The sequence below is a fragment of the Triturus cristatus genome, chromosome 10 (assembly GCF_964204655.1).
Source record: "Triturus cristatus chromosome 10, aTriCri1.1, whole genome shotgun sequence".
NCBI classification, from domain to species: Eukaryota; Metazoa; Chordata; class Amphibia; order Caudata; family Salamandridae; genus Triturus; species Triturus cristatus.
Genome location: NC_140593.1, coordinates 336,641,655 through 336,667,169, shown reverse-complemented (window position 1 = coordinate 336,667,169; position 25,515 = coordinate 336,641,655). Strand labels below are relative to the sequence as shown.

General features: G+C 42.7%; 1 protein-coding gene across 1 annotated transcript in view; it reads left to right on the top strand.

The window, feature by feature from the left end:
* CNTNAP2 (contactin associated protein 2) overlaps window positions 1-25,515 on the top strand; it is a 2,761,105-nt gene that overhangs the window by 999,598 nt on the left and 1,735,992 nt on the right. Inside the window, exon 4 of the mRNA XM_085631546.1 lies at window positions 17,257-17,404. Coding sequence (XP_085487672.1) covers window positions 17,257-17,404 — 148 coding nt within the window. The remainder of the gene's footprint in view (window positions 1-17,256; window positions 17,405-25,515) is intronic.

Below are 25,515 nucleotides of genomic sequence, written 5' to 3'. Positions count from 1 at the left end.
AAAATCAAGTCCCTCTATGACAACTTAAATGGATGGACACCGGACTCCGAAACCACTTCCCCCTCCAACAACGCCAGCCAACCTACCATCTCTGCCTGGACCCCAGCCACCATCAAAGACAATGAATTGAACATGAAAGGCATCCACTCAGGAGCACCCACAGACCCCTACCCTCTGCACATCTTCCACAGAGCCGCCACCGCCATCGAACCGGAACTACGACACACCATCAACACCACATTGAAAACCGGCACCATCCCCGTTGACTGGAAATGCGCAGAAGTCAAACCCCTGCTCAAGAAGCCCTCAGCAGACCCTTTGGACCTCTCGCTCCTCCCATTTGCAGCCAAAGTCACAGAGAAGACCGTCAACACCCAACTAACGAAATTCATCGAGGAGAACTCCATCCTCGACTACTCCCAATCCGGATTCTGCAGCAACCACAGCACTGAGACTGCCCTACTCGCCGCCATAGATGACATAGGCACCCTCCTCGACCAAAGCCACACTGCGGCCCTGATTCTACTCAACCTCTTCACACCCTTCGACAACGTCTCCCACCGCACACTCGCCACCAGACTCCATGACACCGGCATACAGGGAACCGCCCTCGAATGGCTCCGCTCCTTCCTCAGCGGCAGGACCCAAAGAATCAGACTGCCACCCTTCCTCTCTGAACCCACAGAGATCAACTGTGGAGTACCTCAGGGATTGTCACTCAGCCCTATGCTCTTCAACACCTACATGGCCCCCCTCGCCATCATCGTCAGACAACACGGACTCAACATAGTCTCCTACACCAACGACACCCAGCTCATCCTCTCCCTCACCAAGGATCCCGTCACCACCAAACTCAACTTGCAGGAAAGAATGAAGGACATTGCATCATGGATGAGCAACAGCTGCCTGAAGCTCAACTCCGAGAAGACACAGGTCCTTGTCTTCGGACCCTCCCCCACCGCTTGGGACAACACCTGGTGGCCCACTGCCCTTGGCAGCCCACTAATCCCCATGGACCAAGCCCAGAACCTTGCCTTCGTACTCCACTCCTCCCTCTCCATTTCCCGGCAGGTCAACGCTGTCACCTCCACCTGCTTCAACACCCTCTTCATCCTTCGAAACACCTTCTAATGGATCCCCCCTGAATCAAGAAAAAACATTGCCTACACACTCATAACCAGCAGACTGGACTACGGAAATGCCCTCTAAGCCGAAATCAACAAATCTCTGCTCCGTAAACTCCAGACCATATAGAACACCACAGCTATATTCTTCCTCGGCTTCCTGCGACAAAAACACATTACCCAACACCTGACAGACCTCCATTGGCTCCCGGTCGAGAAGAGAGTAACATTCAAGATACTCACCCATGCCTTCAAATGCCTCAACAACCCCGGAACTCAATACCTCAATGAGAGAATCTCCTTCCATTTACCTTCACTCTTGTCGAAACCCTGCACATCCACAGACCCAGAATGGGTTGAAGAACATTCTCCTACATCGTGGCCAAGACCTGGGACGAGCTCCTGATCGACATCAGACGTGCCCCCTCTCTGAACATCTTCAGGAAGACCCTCAAGACCTGATTCTTCGACAGAACGGAGATGCTTACTCCCCCCCTCCCCCAGTTCCTATATTCTTACCTGAACTAAGATTTAGTCCTTTCTGAAGTACCTATGTTCAAGTATTTGAATCGCCATCCTCATGCTAAGACGATGGATACAGTTAACTGTTTCCGTAGACCGAATTCAACACTGGACATGGCTTATGCTCTTAGAAACAGTTTAACCTGTTCTTTAAATGAGGTTGAGGAGAAATGTTTTGATCTAACAAATGACAGGAAAAGAGCAATAGATGTAAGGAAGAAAACACGATGGGATGAGAGATATAAAGGACCATGGGATAAGGAAGGAGCAAGACATTGAGACTTAGGAGCTATGTACTAGTTCTAGGTTGGCAACACAAAGGGAAATTATGTGGGAGTAGAGATAAATGATCCCTAAATACCACATACATGGGTAGAAGGGTTTCTCACCATATTTTTGAATATGTAGGAACTTGCCATCTGTTCTTTGGAGGTCAAGAACCCATTATTTCGCCATTTATTTTGTTTGTGGGCAGCATGCATACTTCAAAATGACCAGGGAATGGTATGGCACATGTTATTTAGGTCTAGTTTTCCAAAGATTTATCAGGTAGAACATTTGAATGATCCTGTGTGGGAAACAAAAACTAGAACTAAAAGAGTGGTGCTGAAGTTTTCTGAGACATTTTTGGTGAAGTGATTCCATCTGAAGGTGTGATCTTGAATGCTCTCAAGATTAGAAAGTTGTCAACCATAGAGAATAAATTGTCCACAAGTACAGCAAGTTCCATATTGGCTGTAGATACTGAAATGGCATTTACAAGATCCATGGTTTTGCTGGATCGTCTTGCGTTAGACATCCTTCCCGTGAAAGAAGGCAGAGTCTGCAAAATGTTAATGCTGCACCTATATTCCTTTACAATCCAATGAGGTAACCCAATGAATTTCAGGACCAGGGTAACGTTTGGTACATTCAACAAATGAGTCCTATTGGGGACAGAAACAATTCAGGAAAACCAGTATATCTTGTGGTATATTAGAAGCATCACTCCACATATGAAAGAAATAAGAAAAAGAAAACATACATCCAGAAGGGAAATTACTGCATGAAGTACTTAAAACTATCTATGTACATGGCACTAAAGGTTGCTCCAACATGTCCAGAATTGTGACAAAAATGCTCGTACACAGTGACACGTGGAGAGTAAGGTGACTGGATATATAAAATACAATAAAAAGATTAAATTCACAGTGCTCAATCCTTCTGCCAGCTGTCTGTCATGTATAGTTCAATCCAAATCACAAAGGGCAAGTAGGGGATTTTCTTAGAAGTCCAATGGGTGATATTAGGCCTTAGTACAGACCCTTAGAGAGCGCTGACGTTTTGACTCAAGAGTTCGTGGTTACTTGAAACCATCAGAGAGGGTCTTCACCAGGACTTGGGGGAGTGGCAACCTGTGTAATGATAGCAGGAATTAGGAGAAAGGGGGAAGTTGTTTAGGAGAGAGAATCGAAGTTTCTTTAAGGAACACCAATTTCTAATTCTCAGTTTCTCTATTGCTGTAACTGTGCTTATTTTATATCTTATCCTACTGAGACTGAATCTATTGCCAGCTATAATCCTGTCAATTTTTAATATTCTCTTGACATGCATATATACTGAACTGATTATTCATTTGTGATCAAACTACTCAACTTCAACCTCCAATTCTTGGTCTTTACTGTGTGGCCAAATGGGCTTCACAAAAGTTGAATTATTTTATTATTGTTAACTTTTGGCCTCTCACTCAACTTAGAGATCCACCAGATCAGAGATTGTAAATCACACACCTGCACACGCTCACTCTTATTCATCCCAGATGTGTATATTGTGATACTATGTTTTCAGATGTAACACTGTAGATTCTTCCTGTCTCTATAACATTAATATAGCTGCTCATGCAGTGTGAACTTACCAGAAGCAATGTGTCACCCACTATGAGGATCCAACCCTCTCTCAATACACTTAAAGATCAAACAGCGAGGGTTTTGGCAAAAGATATTTCTAAAAATCCTGTGTACCATTTCTTGGTGGTGCAATCAAATCGCAGCTGCACAGTTCTTTTTACTGTTCAGGTGTAAAAGGAAATAGGTTGCTCGTGCAATATGAACTTATATAAAGCACTCTTACCCAGTGGGGCTGGACAGCTAATAAATAGACAAAATTACATTTTGAAGATCCAACCCTCTATCATTTCCCTTTTACACAAAACAATGATTCTGTGAAGATGTGCTTCTAAAAGTCCTGTTAGCCGTCATCTTCCATTTAAAGGGTTTTTACTGCTTAAGTGTAAAATGAAAGAAGTTGCCACAACATTTTTCAAAACTTTCTTCCAGGAATGCCAACACCCCTCTCCTTTAAAGTGCCTTTAAATCCTATCCTATTTTGAACAATTTTACAGCTGCTGAGTGTTTACAAATGTATCTCTTGCTTCAGCTTTTAAAATATCTTTCGGAAAGACCTAAAATACCTTTTCAAATTAACGCTACATCCTTTCCACTTTTCAGTAATTTTACTGTCTCAATTTGTTTTAAACTTTACTATGTCACATATTAGTTCTGTAAAACAATTTAAACAGTGCATATGGAAAAGCACTGTTACCCATGGAACCATTATCTGCTTTATTCAGCTGCTGAAGGGTCAGGGATGTTGACACCATGGGTCCAGGTGGTGGGAAGGTTCCCAGATCACATTGTGCAGGGTGCCCAACCATTTTGTGTTACACCACGGATCAAATGCGAAGGGTATCATTGATATTAGTGTCTCTGAAAAACAATGTGAGCACACTGCACTCTGCAAGCTTTTCCACAGAAGAACGTGATCTGTCACCGTCCCCTTTCTCAAGCTTAGCGGGGCTGAAGAGAAAACTGTCACCATTATTCCTGCAAGCATGTAACTTGAGAAGACACCCAGGATCTGCTCCAGAATGGATTTTCACAGTTGGGACAATTTTCACCTACTAAGAAGTACTTCTCTCTTACCAACAGCACCCCCTGTCTGGAAAGCATGACTTTGAGATTTGTCAATAATAAAAAGCACCCTTTCCAACAATCTGTACAGACACTCTCAATAGGCTCCCTTGAAGTGACTCTTTTAGCCATTGCTTTTGAACCTTATTGTCCAACACTGGCACATAGGCTGAAAAATACCCGTCAGTCAAATATACTTTTATTTGATTCCGTTAAAAATCATAAAAGGGTGGGAGAATTCACCAAACCCCCTAGCGAGGCCACAGGCATCACCCCTTCCCAGGACCTCTACAACAAGCTGAGCTCCTACTTCCATCTGAAAATCAAGTCCCTCTATGACAACTTAAATGGATGGACACTGGACTCCGAAACCACTTCCCCCTCCAACAACGCCAGCCAACCCACCATCTCTGCCTGGACCCCAGCCACCATCAAAGACAATGAATTGAACATGAAAGGCATCCACTCAGGAGCACCCACAGACCCCTACCCTCTGCACATCTTCCACAGAGCCGCCACCGCCATCGAACCGGAACTACGACACACCATCAACACCACATTGAAAACCGGCACCATCCCCGTTGACCGGAAATGCTCAGAAGTCAAACCCCTGCTCAAGAAGCCCTCAGCAGACCCTTTGGACCTCTCCCTCCTCCCATTTGCAGCCAAAGTCACAGAGAAGACCGTCAACACCCAACTAACAAAATTCATCGAGGAGAACTCCATCCTCGACTACTCCCAATCCGGATTCTGCAGCAACCACAGCACTGAGACTGCCCTACTCGCCGCCATAGATGACATAGGCACCCTCCTCGACCAAAGCCACACTGCGGCCCTGATCCTACTCAACCTCTTCACACCCTTCGACAACGTCTCCCACCGCACACTCGCCGCCAGACTCCATGACACCGGCATACAGGGAACCGCCCTCGAATGGCTCCGCTCCTTCCTCAGCGGCAGGACCCAAAGAATCAGACTGCCACCCTTCCTCTCTGAACCCACAGAGATCAACTGTGGAGTACCTCAGGGATTGTCACTCAGCCCTATGCTCTTCAACACCTACATGGCCCCCCTCGCCACCATCGTCAGACAACACGGACTCAACATAGTCTCCTACACCGACGACACCCAGCTCATCCTCTCCCTCACCAAGGATCCCGTCACCACCAAACTCAACTTGCAGGAAAGAATGAAGGACATTGCATCATGGATGAGCAACAGCTGCCTGAAGCTCAACTCCGAGAAGACACAGGTCCTTGTCTTCGGACCCTCCCCCACCGCTTGGGACAACACCTGGTGGCCCACTGCCCATGGCAGCCCACTAATCCCCATGGACCACGCCCAGAACCTTGGCATCGTACTCCACTCCTCCCTCTCCATTTCCCGGCAGGTCAACGCTGTCACCTCCACCTGCTTCAACACCCTCTTCATCCTTCGAAAGACCTTCAAATGGATCCCCCCTGAATCAAGAAAAGACATTGCCTACGCACTCATAACCAGCAGACTGGACTACGGAAATGCCCTCTAAGCCGAAATCAACAAATCTCTGCTCCGTAAACTCCAGACCATATAGAACACCACAGCTATATTCTTCCTCGGCTTCCTGCGACAAAAACACATTACCCAACACCTGACAGACCTCCATTGGCTCCCAGTCGAGAAGAGAGTAACATTCAAGCTACTCACCCATGCCTTCAAATGCCTCAACAACACCGGAACCCAATACCTCAATGAGAGAATCTCCTTCCAATTACCTTCACTCTTGTCGAAACCCTGCGCATCCACAGACCCAGAATGGGTTGAAGAACATTCTCCTACATCGTGGCCAAGACCTGGGACGAGCTCCTGATCGACATCAGACGTGCCCCCTCTCTGAACATCCTCAGGAAGACCCTCAAGACCTGATTCTTCGACAGAACGGAGATGCTTACTCCCCCCCTCCCCCCAGTTCCTATATTCTTACCTGAACTAAGATTTAGTACTTTCTGAAGTTCCTATGTTCAAGTATTTGAATCGCCATCCTCATGCTAAGACGATGGATACAGTTAACTGTTTCCATAGACCGAATTCAACACTGGACATGGCTTATGCTCTTAGAAACAGTTTAACCTGTTCTTTAAATGAGGTTGAGGAGAAATGTTTTGATATAACAAATGACAGGAAAAGAGCAATAGATGTAAGGAAGAAAACACGATGGGATGAGAGATATAAAGGACCATGGGATAAGGAAGGAGCAAGACATTGAGACTTAGGAGCTATGTACTAGTTCTAGGTTGGCAACACAAAGGGAAATTATGTGGGAGTAGAGATAAATGATCCCTAAATACCACATACATGGGTAGAAGGGTTTCTCACCATATTTTTGAATATGTAGGAACTTGCCATCTGTTCTTTGGAGGTCAAGAACCCATTATTTCGCCATTTATTTTGTTTGTGGGCAGCATGCATACTTCAAAATGACCAGGGAATGGTATGGCACATGTTATTTAGGTCTAGTTTTCCAAAGATTTATCAGGTAGAACATTTGAATGATCCTGTGTGGGAAACAAAAACTAGAACTAAAAGAGTGGTGCTGAAGTTTTCTGAGACATTTTTGGTGAAGTGATTCCATCTGAAGGTGTGATCTTGAATGCTCTCAAGATTAGAAAGTTGTCCTCCATAGAGAATACATTGTCCACAAGTACAGCAAGTTCCATATTGGCTGTAGATACTGAAATGGCAGTTACAAGATCCATGGTTTTGCTGAATCGTCTTGCGTTAGACATCCTTCCCGTGAAAGAAGGCAGAGTCTGCAAAATGTTAATGCTGCACCTATATTCCTTTACAATCCAATGAGGTAACCCAATGAATTTCAGGACCAGGGTAACGTTTGGTACATTCAACAAATGAGTCCTATTGGGGACAGAAACAATTCAGGAAAACCAGTATATCTTGTGGTATATTAGAAGCATCACTCCACATATGAAAGAAATAAGAAAAAGAAAACATACATCCAGAAGGGAAATTACTGCATGAAGTACTTAAAACTATCTATGTACAAGGCACTAAAGGTTGCTCCAACATGTCCAGAATTGTGACAAAAATGCTCGTACACAGTGACACGTGGAGAGTAAGGTGACTGGATATATAAAATACAATAAAAAGATTAAATTCACAGTGCTCAATCCTTCTGCCAGCTGTCTGTCATGTATAGTTCAATCCAAATCACAAAGGGCAAGTAGGGGATTTTCTTAGAAGTCCAATGGGTGATATTAGGCCTTAGTACAGACCCTTAGAGAGCGCTGACGTTTTGACTCAAGAGTTCGTGGTTACTTGAAACCATCAGAGAGGGTCTTCACCAGGACTTGGGGGAGTGGCAACCTGTGTAATGATAGCAGGAATTAGGAGAAAGGGGGAAGTTGTTTAGGAAAGAGAATCGAAGTTTCTTTAAGGAACACCAATTTCTAATTCTCAGTTTCTCTATTGCTGTAACTGTGCTTATTTTATATCTTATCCTACTGAGACTGAATCTATTGCCAGCTGTAATCCTGTCAATTTTTAATATTCTCTTGACATGCATATATACTGAACTGATTATTCATTTGTGATCAAACTACTCGCCTTCAACCTCCAATTCTTGGTCTTTACTGTGTGGCCAAATGGGCTTCACAAAAGTTGAATTATTTTATTATTGTTAACTTTTGGCCTCTCACTCAACTTAGAGATCCACCAGATCAGAGATTGTAAATCACACACCTGCACGCGCTCACTCTTATTCATCCCAGATGTGTATATTGTGATACTATGTTTTCAGATGTACTACTGTAGATTCTTCCTGTCTCTATAACATTAATATAGCTGCTCATGCAGTGTGAACTTACCAGAAGCAATGTGTCACCCACTATGAGGATCCAACCCTCTCTCAATATACTTAAAGATCAAACAGCGAGGGTTTTGGCAAAAGATATTTCTAAAAATCCTGTGTACCATTTCTTGGTGGTGCAATCAAATCGCAGCTGCACAGTTCTTTTTACTGTTCAGGTGTAAAAGGAAATAGGTTGCTCGTGCAATATGAACTTATATAAAGCACTCTTACCCAGTGGGGCTGGACAGCTAATAAATAGACAAAATTACATTTTGAAGATCCAACCCTCTATAATTTCCCTTTTACACAAAACAATGATTCTGTGAAGATGTGCTTCTAAAAGTCCTGTTAGACGTCATCTCCCATTTAAAGGGTTTTTACTGCTTAAGTGTAAAATGAAAGAAGTTGCCACAACATTTTTCAAAACTTTCTTCCAGGAATGCCAACACCCCTCTCCTTTAAAGTGCCTTTAAATCCTATCCTATTTTGAACAATTTAACAGCTGCAGAGTGTTTACAAATGTATCTCTTGCTTCAGCTTTTAAAATATCTTTCGGAAAGACCTAAAATACCTTTTCAAATTAACGCTACATCCTTTTCACGTTTCAGTAATTTTACTGTCTCAATTTGTTTTAAACTTTACTATGTCACATATTAGTTCTGTAAAACAACTTAAACAGTGCATATGGAAAAGCACTGTTACTCATGGAACCATTATCTCCTTTACTCATCTGCTGAAGGGTCAGGGATGTTGACACCATGGGTCCAGGTGGTGGGAAGGTTCCCAGATCACATTGTGCAGGGTGCCCCACCATTTTGTGTTACACCACGGATCAAATGCGAAGGGTATCATTGAGATTAGTGTCTCTGAAAAACAATGTGAGCACACTGCACTCTGCAAGCTTTTCCACAGAAGAACCTGATCTGTCACCTTCCCCTTTCTCAAGCTTAGCGGGGCTGAAGAGAAAACTGTCACCATTATTCCTGCAAGCATGTAACTTGAGAAGACACCCAGGATCTGCTCCATAATGGTTTTTCACAGTTGGGAAGCCATGACAATTTTCACCTACTAAGAAGTACTTCTCTCTTACCAACAGCACCCCCTGTCTGGAAAGCATGACTTTGAGATTTGTCAATAATAAAAAGCCCCCTTTCCAACAATCTGTACAGACACTCTCAATAGGCTCCCTTGAAGCCATTGATTTTGAACCTCATTGTCCAACACTGGCACATAGGCTGAAGAATACCCGTCAGTCAAATATACTTTTATTTGATTCCGTTAAAAATCATAAAAGGGTGGGAGAACCACCGTGGAACATAATACTCTAGAATACATTTTTAAAACGTATTATTAAAAAGACCACAAGGTCATAACCACAGACAGGAGGCTACAGATTAAATGAAGGTGTCAACTGTTATATCAATGCGATTGGGTTTGTGTATTTACAGATTGTTTTTGGGCTACTTATAGTGGATTACATTTTTGTTCAATTCTTTTGGGTCAATTTTCCAGAATGTCATGGCTCTGCAAGACAGAGGAATCGACGACACTTGATGACTGCGTATCTGCATGTTCCTATTTATTCCTTCCTAAAGGCCTCCCAAAGGACAGTTTTTTGAGTTTCTAATGGTGTGGGGCAAATGCATAATGGGTGTAACAATGACTCGACCCCTTCTTCGCAAAAGCGGCATTCCTTGGATAGCCATGTGTGTTTTCATTTTGGGGTAAGGTCCTTCGAGGGAAAAGACCCAGTTCGCACCAGCGTCAGATAATGCCTTTTTCTCGTGAGAAAAGTGTTCCGACAGATACAGTTGTGGTTACACAGTCTGGTAGGTTTGTATCACTGGCCATGCGTGGTATTTTTTTTAGAGAAGGTAGTTTTGATGGCATTATTCACAACAGATTTAAATCTGGGGTATGTTGTGGGCGTAAACCAGTCCTCCTCTAGCTGTAATGCCACAAGGTATTCCTTCAAGACTGTTGTGATTGAATTGACTAGCCTTGCTTGATATTCAATCTCCAGCCAACAGTGGTGAGCTAAGGTGTTGTCTTCTGCATTCCTCATCCTCCAGTAATAATTTACTGGTGCACCTTGTCTGGCCGGGATTTGGTTTTTTAATCCGTATTCAAGGCGGCTTTGTGCCTGTGAGGTATGTGTATGGAATTAAAAACAATCTCTGGAAAAATGTGGATTGTGTTGTTTAGAACTGTGCAAAAACAACAGTTGATGGACAGAATGCAGAACAATCTCATACATTCACCCCAGTACAGAGATCGGGGCCTAAATCCATCGTTTTTTTGCTCACCATGCCATTACAGTTTGAACCCAGCCATATGCAAATCAGTCTTGACCCTGTTCCTCATGGGAACAGTCCAGCCCAAACTGCCAAGCCAGGTCCTCCCTGGACTGGAAACAAGCATCCTAGGATCAGTTTTGGGGTTTCACCCCTCTTCAGCCAGGATAGCTTGATTCCAGTGGCATGGAGATCACGGGACCAACTTCTGGGCATACCCATCCCACATGGGGTGACAAATGCAAAAACAACAGTTTATGGACAGAATGCAGAACAATGTCTTACATTTACCCCAGTACAGAGATCTGGGCCTAAATCCATCGTTTATTTGCTCACCATGCCATTCCAGTTTTAACCCAGCCATATGCAAATCAGTCCGCAATATGCCCAGACGTGTGTCCCGTGCTCCCTCTTCCTGCTTGCCGGCAACTTCTTCACACAAATTCGCATGCGCGGGCGTGCAAGCATGCGCATTTGTGTGAAGAAGTTGCCGGCAAGCAGGAAGAGGGAGCCCCGGGACGCCGCACTGCAGGTAAGGTAATTTATTTACTTTTTACATTCTTTAAATTATTTTGAAATGAGGGCTGGCGGGCAGCGGGCAGCTCTGCTTCGCAGCGGCGTGTGCGTAGCGCTGCCTGCTAAGCCTACTTCGTAAACGGCGAAGTAGGCAGTGCTTCGTGCTACGCCCAGCCTTAATCTCGGGATATATGTGTCTAGCCAGTACCAACAGCTATATAAACTGAATTATTTAAGAATGAAGGAGAAAATCACGAAACTCTTGGAACAATGGTTTATACTCCCCCTATCGAGAGTGGGTAGAGTTTTGTTAATTAAAATGTCTATACTCCCGTTGCTTATATTTCTCTTTTCTAATGTCCCAATCAAGATAAACATGTCCTTTTTTAGAAAATTAGAAACCTTATTTAGAGAATTTGTCTGGAGAAAGAAAGTACCAAGGGTCAAATTGACAGTGGTTCAATTACCTATTAAACAAGGGGAATTAGCTATGCCTCATTTAAGAACTTATTATGAGGCAGCTTTATTAGACTTAGTGTCTGGAATGATGGGATCTAAATGCACTAAAGATAGCTTCTTCTTAGATAGAATGATTCAAGAAACGGATTTGTAAACCCTAGTGTTTTTAAAAACTTCCAAACTTCCTAAAAAATCAAGGTATAAGACTTTGAAGGATTTTGCTTTTAGACTTCAGTCATTTTTTAAAAAGACGGGCTCCTCTGGTCTCCAATATTTAAAATTGAGAGAAGCTCCCAGCTTTGGCCTCCAGTTTCGATTAAGACACATCAATAATTGGGAAAGCTGTGGAATACTCGAGCTAAGACATTTCATAATTCAAAACAGGGTGATTTCCTGGCCAGAGGTAATGGTTAGGGTGGAAAGCCATCGGAAACCCCCCTTCTTTGAATATTTTCAAATCGCTCACTTTCTAAAAAACACGAGTGGTGTCTTTGATGCCCCAAATCAACTGGTGGTAGCCCTTTATGGGGCTAGAGTTAGTGGTGTGGGGAACTGGTACCGGTTGCTACATAAACAGGGTCAAACCTCCATGCTAGAGAGCCACTTGGTTAAAATAGATCGTGAGACAGGATTTACTCTTTCCTTGAATGACTGGGCTGCCCCTATTGATCTTCCTGCTTTATGGCCATGGGCATAGTTAGAGATTTTTTTTTTATTTTCTGAATGAATGATTTCCAAGCCTTTATGCTCAATGGCTCCATGTTGAACCTTTCCAAAAGAGTGGTGTATGTACCGATGATATCCTCGACACTATCCCTTTTCCAGCAGAGACATTTTAGGTTGTAGCATTGTGTTTGAAGGGTCATTGCCTTAGCTTTCGCCGGGATTGTGAAGGTTCCTAATAGCGTAAAAGGTTGTGGTTGATGGTCACTTTCCGCCAATGTCTATTATTTGAAAGTTCGCAATGTGCGGGAGAAGATCGAGGTGTACTTGATAATTGAACATGTTTTATGGTTAACCCTTGTGTATGCTGCGGGGTAATCTGTTGGGCCTTGACCATTAAGTGAACACATTGAGAGATCGTCTAGACGGGACGCGCGTCTCTTCCCAAGTGTATTGCATCGATTGGAGACTGGTGTGGGCGCTATTGGGCCCTTTTTCCTGTAAGTTCATGTTGCAGTCACCCGGCAGTATAATGTTAGCGTCTGGATGCGCAAGTTTTAATGTTGCCAATTAAGTTATTAGTTGTTTCATTCTTTGCCTCTTTTGTTTAGACACAGGGTGAATGTAAATATTCAGTATTAGCAGTCTGGTGAATTGTAGGGCATCTAATTTGACGCATAGCAACCAGGAACAATCTAAGTCTATAGTAGAGGCATGCCAAGGGATATCTGTCAAAATGAAGATGGAGAGACTACCCTTTGCTCTTCCATGTTTTGTGGTTCTCATGGCCGGTTTCAGGAATTCCTTGTAGCCAGTAGCCAACTTTTGGTGAGGGGATTATCTGCCTGGTTTCTGGGAGAAGAAGGATGTTATACTGTGTAATAAATTCCAAAAAGTCAGGATCTTCTAATTTTGTGCTCAGACCGTGCACGTTCCAAGAACAGATGTTGCAACCCTGATGTGAATTTGGAGCTATTGAGGGGTTCGTTCATGCCATTCCTGATGATGTGCCTGCCGAATTTGAGTGCCGGGAACACGAAGGCTTGATAGCTTCTGGGTGTTCAAACGTGATGCTAATTTTCCTGGCCGTGTGCTCAGTGCCGTTTGATAGGCTATATTGGTCCGGGCCTTTTGCTCCCTTTAGCAGACCTTCTTTGTGAATTGGTGGTTGTAGCGGGCTGGGGTAACAAAGAGGGACTATCTTTTTTTAACTTGATGCCCCATTTGGCGAAAGAATCCCTCAGCTGCCAAATCTGCTCGATGAAGATGTTATTAGTGAACGTGGCTGTTGTGATTTCTTTGACATTGGGATTCGCGTTTTGTTTGAACTCAATGCTTTCAATGTCGCTGGTGTTAATATGACCAAGGGGGGGTGGGTTTAAATAGTTTGAGCAGTACGCTTCTATTGAGGATATCATGAGTTTCCCTTGAGATATATTGGGGATTGAAGTCCAATTTGCTATTGTTTGAAGGACACTCTGCGACATATTTGCTAAACCTGTTTCTTTTACTTTCTTTACTACCGTAAACTCCGAGGGGATCGGAGGTGAGTTCTGAGGGTCCTGTGAGTTAAGCTGTGAATTATGTTCACTATCCCTTACGTGGAAACCTTCGTTGCCTCCCTGGTTTTGGCTGTGCGGTGTTTCCGGATTGTGTCTTTTTTCTCTAGCTTTTTCTTCAGCCAAGTTGACCTCCCCTGGACAGGCTGTTCTGGTTGCAGTTGTGGTACACCCTGCTATTCATGTAGATTTTGTGATTAGCTTGGCCTGAATTTTTGAATCGTGTTTCTCCTTCCTTACAGGAGGTTAGAATAGACTATATATTTTTACTGCCGGGAATTGCTCCCTTGTATTATAATTGGGCTTCTGAGGATGGCGGAAGAATTGGGAGATGAAATCAATTGCTCCTTGGTGCATGCTGCTTCCAAGGTGTTTCGAATTACCTTATCTTCACAATGGTTCCCTTTTTGAGTGGACGATACTAGGGGTAAATTAGATGCCCGGCTGGTTTTTCTACCATTTCTAGCCTTTCTCAGACGTTTTCTCTCCCGTTTGGATAGCGGCTGGATTTCTTTTGAGTGCCATGCTGGTGATTGATTGAGTTGGTTACTGAATGAGAGACCCGAGACACCTGAGTTATTGAGTACTCTTGATGGATTAGTTGTAGCTGTGTTTTCCTTGATTAACACTGGATTTGGTTCCATTTTGCTTGTTTTTTGCCCCTTAATTGGACTGGAACATTCCAGTTCCATTTCCCTTGATGCTTCTTTTTCTTATTCTGCTGATATTGCAGGCTTAGATAAAACTTCCCTAGTTGTACCCAGTAGTTCTGTCAGCAGAGTTGGAACTGCGGCTAATTTATCAATTATTTTAGTGCAGTGGCAGTGGCACATTTTGTAGGTTGTCTACCGGTCCCGCTGCACCTTCAGAATCATCTCATTGTAGTTGTGCAACTTTTGTTCACCCCCCTGCCTGTGAATTGCTAAGATGTTTAAAAGATCTACCTGGGTATCCAACTTATCTGCGTGGTAAGTCATTGCTTTACCGATTGTGTCCATGGTGTTTAACAGGAGGAGCCAAACTGAAGATGTTGATGAGCAAGTTTGTTCTACTGTTGGTGAGTGAGCGCTATGCTCCCAGTGGGGTGGGCTCTCTGAGAAGGGCTCGCTCTAAGAGCCCGGAAGCCCACTGGGTGATTCCTTTTTTTGGGTGGATGAGTTCAAAGTGATGATTCCTAAGTGGTTTGGTAGACGTGATGTCATGTCATATGAATTGACCTGAAAAAGGTCCTGGCCAAATTGCTCTTCTACCTCCGTTGAGTGGATGGATGGATCAGGCTTGTCTTGTTTATTGGTGTTTGAGTAGGCAGATCCCTGCGAGTTTGGGTGATGGACTCATGATGGTGCGGGTTGCTTACCCGAAAGACTCAAGGTGCTTGTGCTGGTCTGATGTGTTAAGACGCTTTCACTGTTTCCATCTAGTCTGCTATATCCAAGTAAAAATTTGTGTTGATTCTGGCAGGAATTATCTAAAGGAGACGGGAGGTAATGGATTAGTGCCTCTGTTACATGAGAGTTATTGCTACGACAGGGTTCCAAGGGGCGGAGAGCTTTAGGTGTTAAAAATTAGAGGCTTTGTAGTTCTTTATGTTTGTCGTACGTGGTTTCCAATACCGTATCCTGCAGTACTTTCTTTTCCTCACGACTGTTGTTGCTTCTGTCACCTGGAGGGTTCATATGGGCCTTATTTTGGGAATCGGTGGCGTTGTTGGTTAGGTTTTTGACTTTAGAGGGTTTAAGATCATGATGACGCCGTGGTTTTACTAGCAACTTTAAAAAAATCGGTAATCAGTGCCCGTTTACTGCTATTTGGGCAAGAGTAGTGCCTAGTTGGAGCCATACAAGTTGCTTTCTTACATCCTTCACACTTGGCTTGTGGAGCGGACTCAGGCTTTTTTGTTGTGATTGGCGTGTTGCTTGCCTTAACTGCGGGAGCATCTATTGGAGGATCTATTGGAGTATCTGTGGAGCCCCACATCGGAGCTCATTCCGTGCTTCTGTGTCTTCTATGTTTGATCGACCAGGTTCTGCTAGGAATATTCCGGAGGGGTTGTACATATGGGCCATGGTATCAGCCTGGGGTCCCTCCCTATCCTTATCCTTTTCCTTTTCTTTTTCTTTAGGCTCAAGAATACCCTTTTTCTCAACATCAGCATAATTCTCTAGCTCTATAAGGTACTGATTCCACTGTGTTTTTTTTTTTTTAAATTGAAAGATAGATTCTTCCAGTGACTAAAACCTAAATGAAGCATACGATTTCAGGCAATAATCAACAGATACTTTGGAGAAAGTGAATTCAGGCAATTGTCAGCAGAGATACTCTGGAGAAAGGGAGTCCAGGCAATAATCAGTAGAGAAGCTTTAGAGAAAGTGATTCCAGGCAATAATCAGCAGAGATACTTTGGAGAAAGTGAGTTCAGGCAGTAATCAGCAGAGACACATTGAAGAAAGTAAGTTCAAGCAATAATCAGCAGAGATACTTTGATGAAAGTGAGTTCAGGCAATAATCAGCTGAGATACTTCGAAGAAAGTAAGTTTAGGCAATAATCAGCAGAGATAGTTTGTAGAAAGTGAGTTTAGGCAATAATCAGCTGGGATACTTTGATGAAAGTGAGTTCAGGCAATAATCAGCTGAGATACATTGAAGAAAGTAAGTTTAGGCAATAATCAGCAGAGATAGTTTGTAGAAAGTGACTTCAGGCAATAATCACCTGAGATACATTGAAGAAAGTAAGTTCAGGCAATAATCAGCAGAGATAATTTGTAGAAAGTGAGTTCAGGCAATAATCAGTTGAGATACTTTGATGAAAGGGAGTTCAGGCAATAATCAGATGAGATACATTGAAGAAAGTAAGTTCAGGCAATAATCAGCAGAGATAGTTTGTAGAAAGTGAGTTCAGGCAATAATCAGCTGAGATACTTTGATGAAAGTTAGATCAGGCAATAATCCGCAGAGATACTTTGAAGAAGGCGATTTCAGGCAATAATCAGCTGAGATACTTTGATGAAAGTGAGTTCAACCAATAATCAGCTGAGATACTTTAACGAAAGTGAGTTCACGCAATAATAGGCAGAGATACTTTGGAGAAAGTGAGTTCCGGCAGTGATCAGCAGAGATACTTTGGAGAAAATAAGTTGTTATTCTCCTCCAACCAACATCCCCAGCCAACTGCCCCTGAGAAACGTTGGTCTAAACATTTTTTTACTTCATTATTTTGTATATTTCCCAAAATAAAATCAACCTATTATTTCATGCTCGGCAAGACTGACGGGCATCGGGAAATGTAGTTTGGTTTTAACCTAACATTATGCAATTGCTCTCTTTCAGGATTTTTCAGGAAACATGAACTCCGAATCTGTGGTCCGACATGATTTTCAGCATCAGGTGATAGCTCAATTCCTGCGCATTGTTCCTTTGGACTGGAGTAGTGAGGGGCAAAGTGGACTGCGTTTTGAAGTCTATGGCTGTCCTTACTGTGAGTGCAGATTCATATTTTTATCATCAAAAAGGATGTTTTTTTATGAAAATTGTAGTATGTGATATTCACTAGATGAAAGTGATACAATGGAAACACATTTGAGGTCCTTACAATATATGTGACACTGAAAAAACTTTTCATGCATCCAGGGGTATATATGTGCGTGTAATCTTTTTGTGGAAACATACATTTTAAACCTGGGTTCAGGTTATAATGATTGATACACTTTAAATTCAGTTGGTTCATGAATGTGTATACTTTTCTAGCTTGTCAGAATTGCTGCATTCCCATGGTTAGGGTTAGTGGTAAGATTGTTAGTGTTTCTGTGTACGGCGCCAGGAGAAGTAAGTGGACATCCACTTGCTTGTCCATGTCAGACTATTCGCATGCCTCTTGTGGGTAATTTGATTTCCAACAACTATAGGAATGCACCTAAATATAATCCTATTAAATGCAGGCGTAAGTGATTTTTTTGTTTCAGAAAGTTGGTATAACTCCACCCATTCAATGTGGATGTAGAAGAAGGTTGTTTTTCTGGGAGACAACTTTTCACATGTGGAAAGAGCAAAAACTGTGCTACTGTACATTTTGTATCAGTTATGTATGCGCAAATATTACTGTGGTGCAAATTTGCCATGCATACTTTTTTTGTGTTGGAGTGAATAAGTAAACCTATGAATTACATAGATTTTTCTGAAGTACTTCTGAATTGATTTGTGGATCCCAATAAGACAGGAATCTTCCCAATGGTAGATGTAGCTGAGTATCAGAACCTTAATGATGTATTAATATGCTTAGGTTTTGACTGACAGATCTTTTAAGGGAGGTACAACAGTCATGTTCAATTGGATCACTGTACAGCCATTCAAAGCAGGTTTTTGTAATTCGAACTCTGACAAATTAATTTAACCAAAGATTATCTTGAAGAATGGCCATGTTTTCAATTTATAAGAATCAACAAAATGTATTTTCACAAACACTGTATCAACTTCCAGGTACACTGGAGAGAAAAATAAAGTAAAGAAATGTGACGCAGTTCCTAAAAAATAAGGATTATAATTTTTAAATGTTTAATGCCATTTTCTTTGAGAAATCCGTTGTATTTTATTATGAAAATACTTGATTTCTCACTGGCCCTTTAGTGACTGCCCTCTACGAAAACATGACCTCTCAAAACCAGTGCAATGATGCACTGCACTCTTGATGTCCATTCAATCCTTCGCCTCCTTTCCACAATATAATAGATGATATACTTACCTTTACCAGATTGATCCATTTACACCAAATATCCGGTGTCCAGCCCTGGACTTTCCCTTTGCAAATCATGGCCATCAAATTAAATTGTTAATTAAAGGAAATGCAGTTTATAACTACAGGAGCCAGGCGACGTGTTAAATATTTGCACAATTCGAAAATCATGAAGTCCAATGCTCTAGGAGCAGCTATCATAACATATAGTTATTTCTTATTCCTGCTTTCAGATAAATTGAATTTGTCTTGACATTTCACAGAATAAAAGAAAATACTGAAAACATTAATTTGTGTTCTTTTACTGTGTTAAACATACATTAGGTTTTAATCATGTGTTATTTTTGGGTCCTTCTTTGCGACAAAACTAGCAACTGCTGAAAAAGGTATTTTCAATTCTCTTACTGTTTAGCTGCTGTCATCATTATATTTTTCTTGCTAAAAATTGATTCTATGCAACAAATCATTGTAATGTGAGCAGTCACGGCTTGCCTGACTTGCGGGTAAGGCGTTAGCGCGGGGGTTTGCGTGGATGTTCGCACAGGGGGTAATTACAAATAAATAAAAAACTTAACTTACTGGGTCCGCGTCCCCTCCGCTCCTGGCCGGGTCCTGCGTCAGGAAGCCGGCACCCACCCCCCCCCTCCCCTAAGCCAATCACAACGCTACAATGGCAGAGTTGTGATTGGTGCAGACGGCTCCCAGCCGGGCACCTGTAGAGAAGCCATTTTATCTATGTAGACTGCATGCAGCCTACATAAAGAATATGCAGAGTGCGCATGACTGATTTGGTCAGCCCCAGAGGGCCGACCAAACAGTTAGGGCCCACAGCATTGGGCAAGCCACTCCTCCTCGACCTGCCCACCAGCCCTTCCCCAACCAGGCATACCGTTCTGCTTTCTCACAGCGCGAGAAGCAGAAACATAAAGTGGTATTTAAAATTTCATTTTATGATTCTACTTCTCGCACTGCCAGAAAGCAGTGGGGCGATGCTCCTCTGCCCTGATGGAGAAGCCGCCCCTGAATGTGAGGTGAGGTGTGACATACAGTGTCGTCCCCTGACAAGGTGGACGCCAGTGGTTATTGATTATGATCGTCCAGCTACCACAACAAATGACAGAATCAAAGTTCCCTCTGTTTGAACAGAGCTTTATTTCTATCACTGCTTGTGGACCTATAAAAAATTCAAAAATTGTAATAGAATGTGCGCAAGGTAAACTCGATTCCTGAGCTCAGAGATTTGTGTACCTCTTTCACAGCCAATTGCAAGGGTATACCAGCCCACCAATCTATCCTTGTGCAGTATTTATTAACATTTGCCATTATTAACGCAAGAGCTTTTAAGTAAAATGTAAAAAAGGAGGTGCTGTAAAATTCTTCAGTTTCTACCACAGTTCTGTGAATTTCTCAGATATTTAAAAAGAAGCAATTTGGAAAGGGAGCAATGGAGCTCGGTGCCATTCAACAGAGGATCTTTCAGGAGAGGAAAAGGAGTGTCAGAACCCCTTCAGTGGGCCACAAGGCAAGCAGGAGCTACTGGGCCCAATCGTGGGGGTTGAGGTCTTTCACTCTTGATGTCCAGCAGCCCGAACGACTATGATTCCTGTGAAGCTGAGCCAAGTAGCACTTGACTCTTAGTGTTAGCGCTGGTCGAGCAGTCAAAGGCTTCCCAATGGGAAGGTAGCTACAGGAGGGTGAATAAAAGCTCACTATTCAAAGTACAAACAATAGCAGCAACAAAATGATTGTCCGGCCAAATACTTTTTTTTAATGACAAACGTAGTACTTATATGTGAACACAAAGGGAAATGTGTATACAAACAATACAGCACCTGAGATCAGTGCCCCTGAGTCCCAGTTCCCTCTCACTAATGGTAGTGGTTATTCCCCATTCCCCATAGTTGATATTTAAATTAAGCCCCACTGGCAGTCCGAGTCTCAGGTGCCCCACTCCGACTCATTTAAAAAAGTTAAAAGTGTTCCATTGCTCTGCAAAGGCAGCAGTGGCGCTCCTCCTGTGCGACAGTAAGATTCCCATGATCCTTCCCACAGGTGAAGTAGGGGGAATTCAATGGCTTCTAGTTCTGATCCTCGGTCAGGGCACAGGCACACATGGGTCACCACGAAGGCCTCTCCTCTTGACAACGGCATCAAAAAGGCTGCAATACTTGTTCATTTCACTGACTACAATGCAGTAGTGCCATGGACCGATTGGCACAGCAGCAAGGTCTTCTTCATAGCTACCCCCTCTGGTATTGGGTTCGTTGACTCTCCAGCCACAACCTGGCAATGGCCCAGTCAGAACAGTTAACTTCACAGTGGCCCCCTCTGGCGTACAGGGTCACTGACCTACACACCGCACAAGGGCAACGGCCCGATTGGCACAATATTCCTCTCCTCTCACCTCGCTACTGGAATGTACTTACTGGGATCCCCCCATGGACCTCGCTCCCTCCAGTGATCTCCTTTTCCTCACAAGACACACTGGTTTTGGAAAGCTGTCAGGCACTGGTGCTCAAGTCTTCAGGGGCAGGTGGTCTTGGATTTTCCCTGGGTGAAGTCCTCTCACCCAGCTGGGAGACCGGTCAACCTTATTATCCAATCCTGGTCACAGGCAGAAGTCTTGCCCAGCGTCTCATCCTCACGCTGTTTGACTGGCTGCTTGAGAGTTGACACTTTTAGGGGCCTCAAGCTCCCTTTCTTATAGTAAATTCTCAGAAACCTAATGTGATTTAGGGTCTGAGTCTTTGGGTCTGCGTCCTTTTGAAGTGTCCTCTCATCTGCCCTGCCCTTCCTCCAAACAACAGTCTGTCACAAGAGGAGTGACTCTAACACAGGTCATAGGAGTGACTTAACACTCACACCTGGATGAAAGCCACGGTGATATGTGCATCACAAGATTACCCCAGAACCTCGTCCCTACTCTTTATGATCCTCTTATCAGGCAGTAGCTTTCATCGCAATGAGGGTAGCACTTTGGGCACCCCTCCTAGATAAACATGACCACTATCCATGAGAATGGCCAATGTCATGGCACACACGTATGTTCTGTCTTCCCCCATGACAACATAAAATCAGCACCAGGGAGCGAGATATCATTGCAGCTGGGTACATGGGGTAGGGGCACTTGGCTGTCACCATACAAGGCACTGTTCCATCCCAGCAAGGAGCAGAGGAGCCTTGAGGACTAGAAATGAACCGCATCACTGCATAAGAACAGTGCAGAAAGAATGGGAGATCGGCAGGAGAGTGGTGGACAGGAGGAGGGTATAAATGCCTCCTCCCTCACAGTGAGAAAAAAAAAAGTACACCTAATGCTTATTTTACATTCATTTGATAAAACGATCTATTGCCAGAGTGTATGTAAGTTCAGCCTGTTTTCAGTTTAAGAGTCATCCACATGTTCTTCGACAGCTTAAAAAGTCCAGAACACTTTAGTCTAGCTAAAACGGAACACAAGCAGTCAAAACAATATGGTAGGAAGTTTGCTGTCATAGATACTAGTTGGAGGATGTTCTGGACAATGACAGTTGTATTTCTTGGTAAACATTTTGTGATGAATAGTGAAGAATTAGTTCAAACAATCCAGACAAAAATACATTGCCTTTGAAATAATAGAGCTGTTTGAACCTCTTCCTAGTGTCAGACACTGACAACAGACATTGACAATATTCAAAGGAATTATATTTCTGAGACATCATTAGTGGAATCTCAGGCTCGCAGAGCATCTCCAAGTGAGGCTTATTAGAAAAGTGGGACAAAGGAATTTCATCATTAGACTTTTCATGTATTGTAGCATTCACCCCCTTCAAAAGAGCATTGTGAAGCTGACATTTTTTTTTTTTAAGCGAAGAATATGAGGTCAAAAAAACAACATCTACCTTCGCTGTATAACTATATTTTCAGGATTCTCAAAAGTGCAGCAATTGCCCATATCAGCAATTGCTCTACAAAGAAACCACGCGGAAGGATATTCACTGACACTACAAACAACCCCTCAAAAAAGGGGTGGACCAAATTTACCTGTACACACATGAAGTCAGGCAGGCAAAGCTGGGAAACAAGGGTGGTGCCTCACTTCATGTGACCCATTTCCAGAATCCAGATATCAGTCTCTGGATGGATGGGACATCTCGCTGCAGGTAACTGTTTCCCCCTGGCATTCAGGACTGCCCCAATCCTGTGCAACAGCAGAGAAACCCCATGGTTGGCATTTAGCAGCTTCTTCGTCCCCTGCTGCTGAATGTCCTCCACTGGGACTTTCATCTCAGTACTTGCCAGGTTTGTGCACTGCGAAGGTGGCAACGTTTAAAAAACAAATGCACAAAGTTGTGGGGTCACGGACTTTGCACGTCACCATACTCTGCTTCCCAGTATCAGTTTAAGATATATACACAGAGCTTACCAGTATATTCAATAAGAAGTTGTTCGAGTGGCAAACAACTTTATTGAGAATGCAAATAAAAACAGACAAATGGCAATTTTGTAGTTCATGCATAAAATTAATTATGCTCTCTATATCAATTTGGAAGACAAACGTGTACACAATCAAAATGTGCATGTGTGCATTTTTACTACAGAATCAATAGCATGTTTGAATTTATTTGAAGAATGAAGATACGTTGTCACTTGTAATTAGAATTTATAAGTAAAACCATGATGCTTGTGTGTCTCAGCGAGTCATATAACTTTCTCATGATAGTAAAAGACATAAGTATATAAATTAACCACTTCACATCATCCTATGTGTAGGATTGTTGGTTATTAGTAGGTGGGGTATTCACCCTCAACTAGTAATAATACCACAGTCACTAATCGGTCCAGTCAAGTACCAGTACATTAATCTTTACTCAACCATTGGTAGCTTAGCAAATGAGCAGTCAGGCTTAACTTAGGAGACAGTTATGTGTAAAAATACTACTGAAATGGCTTCTTCTCTTCGTTCTATAACTGTTCTAGAGACACTCTCTGGTGGAACCTTTGAGCAGCATGGAAGTGTGAAGGGGAGAAATCATTAGGTAAAATCAACTTAGTCACCAAATCCTCATACTTAATAACCAAAGGACAGTTAAGGAAGGTTAGTTAAGGTTTATTACAAGCAAAAAATAATTGAACATAAACACATCTCAGAAATACAGGGGAATCAACAGAAATCCAGATCTACACATCCAATTCAGACAGTGCAGCATGAGTAAAACAAATAATTCAAGAAAGAGGATACAGATGATTAGGAAGCAAGAATCCAAATCACCCTGAACCGAGGGTCGGTGAATGAAAAGCATCAAACCTATCTATACACTACTGCTAAAATGACATCCCGACATTAATGGGTAAGTGGTTTAAATCAAGAAGAAAAAGGTGTCAGTCGTGGAGTCTTCCTAAGAAGTCTCTTCACTGTCAAGATGGGCAGGTAGCATAAAGCCACTATCACCAGAAAGAGCTTGTTCTGGGATGCTCCCTCTCCAAAAGGCAAGACAGAAGTGGGCACTTGCCCTAATTTAAACAATCAGTTATCCACAGGTAGAATTCCCAAAGTGGACCTCACACACACCATCCACACTGTGCACAGTCCGGTGTGTACTTTTCCATGGTGTTCTCCATGTACACCTTTTGCAACAATTAGTTCTTGGCTCCCATGCCTTCTCCAGTGTGAAACCAATGTCTTTACTTTATTGGCCCAAGTCACATGATTGTAATTCTTCTCTCCTTGTCTAGCTGCTAAAACAAAGACATTATTCTGCCTAAAAGAATGTTTCTTCACCTGCAATAAAAAAACATTAGAAAGAGCAGCTTCCGCAGTGCATATAAAATTCAGAATGTTAATTTTAAAGAGAGAGTTGTCTGGGGTTTTCATTTCAGGCCTCCCACTTTAACTAGCATAAGAATGCATCATTTAACATCACAAGTTGCATCATTGGATTTTCATTTCAACTAACACATTTACCAAATTATGAAAAATATAATTATTAATAAACACATTCAGTACATGAGTAATGTCAGATTTCACAACACAAATTCTTCATGTTAATGTTTTCTGCTAGTTACATCTATTTCCTATGTTAACTCTCCATGGCACTTGTCAATCACCTAAAATATTTCACGTAGTTCTATTAATACGTTTCACAATTTTAACACAACATGCTCACACAGTACAAAATGATATGCGGTTGCGCTCTACATGTGAATATGATGCACCCCTACAATTGGGACAAAAAAGCAAATATGTTATCTCCACTCTATCACCACCAAAACAGTAAATCAGTAAAGACACAACACAATAAAAATCCAACACTAATTTATAAATACAGAAGAAATTTGTATCTTCAAAACAACACTAAATGACAAAGTTCCAATGTAGAGAACTGAAGATATGCATTTTCAAAGATTAAATAAAAAATTGTACATTCCAGCGCCGAAAAGCTCACTCGCAGCTATCTGGTCACACTGGACTGGGAAAAATCAACATTTTAGTCTAATCGTGATGCAATCAGGGGGCTACCATCTGGCTGGAGATCAAGAAAGTGGGGGCTTGCCTGGGTCCTATGATCATGGGTCTCCTGCTATTGAAATCCAGCTTATCTCCTCAACCCCCTTTTTCTCCCAGGCTTCTCCAGGAAGCAACTATCTTCCCAACAAGGGGGTGAATTGTTGTAGCCACAGGCCTCTTCACCCCTACTCAGGGATCATCTTGGCTCTGGCTGTCAAAAGCGGACCAATCAGAAGAGGCTGCTACAGGGCTACTTTGGGTAATTTCTAGATAGTAAGTTCTAAAACTACTTTTTGGTAATAGTTACATTAAATCCAACTTTGGCAACTTGTTGCATTTAATGTGACCATTAATTTGCTACTTTGAATGAGTA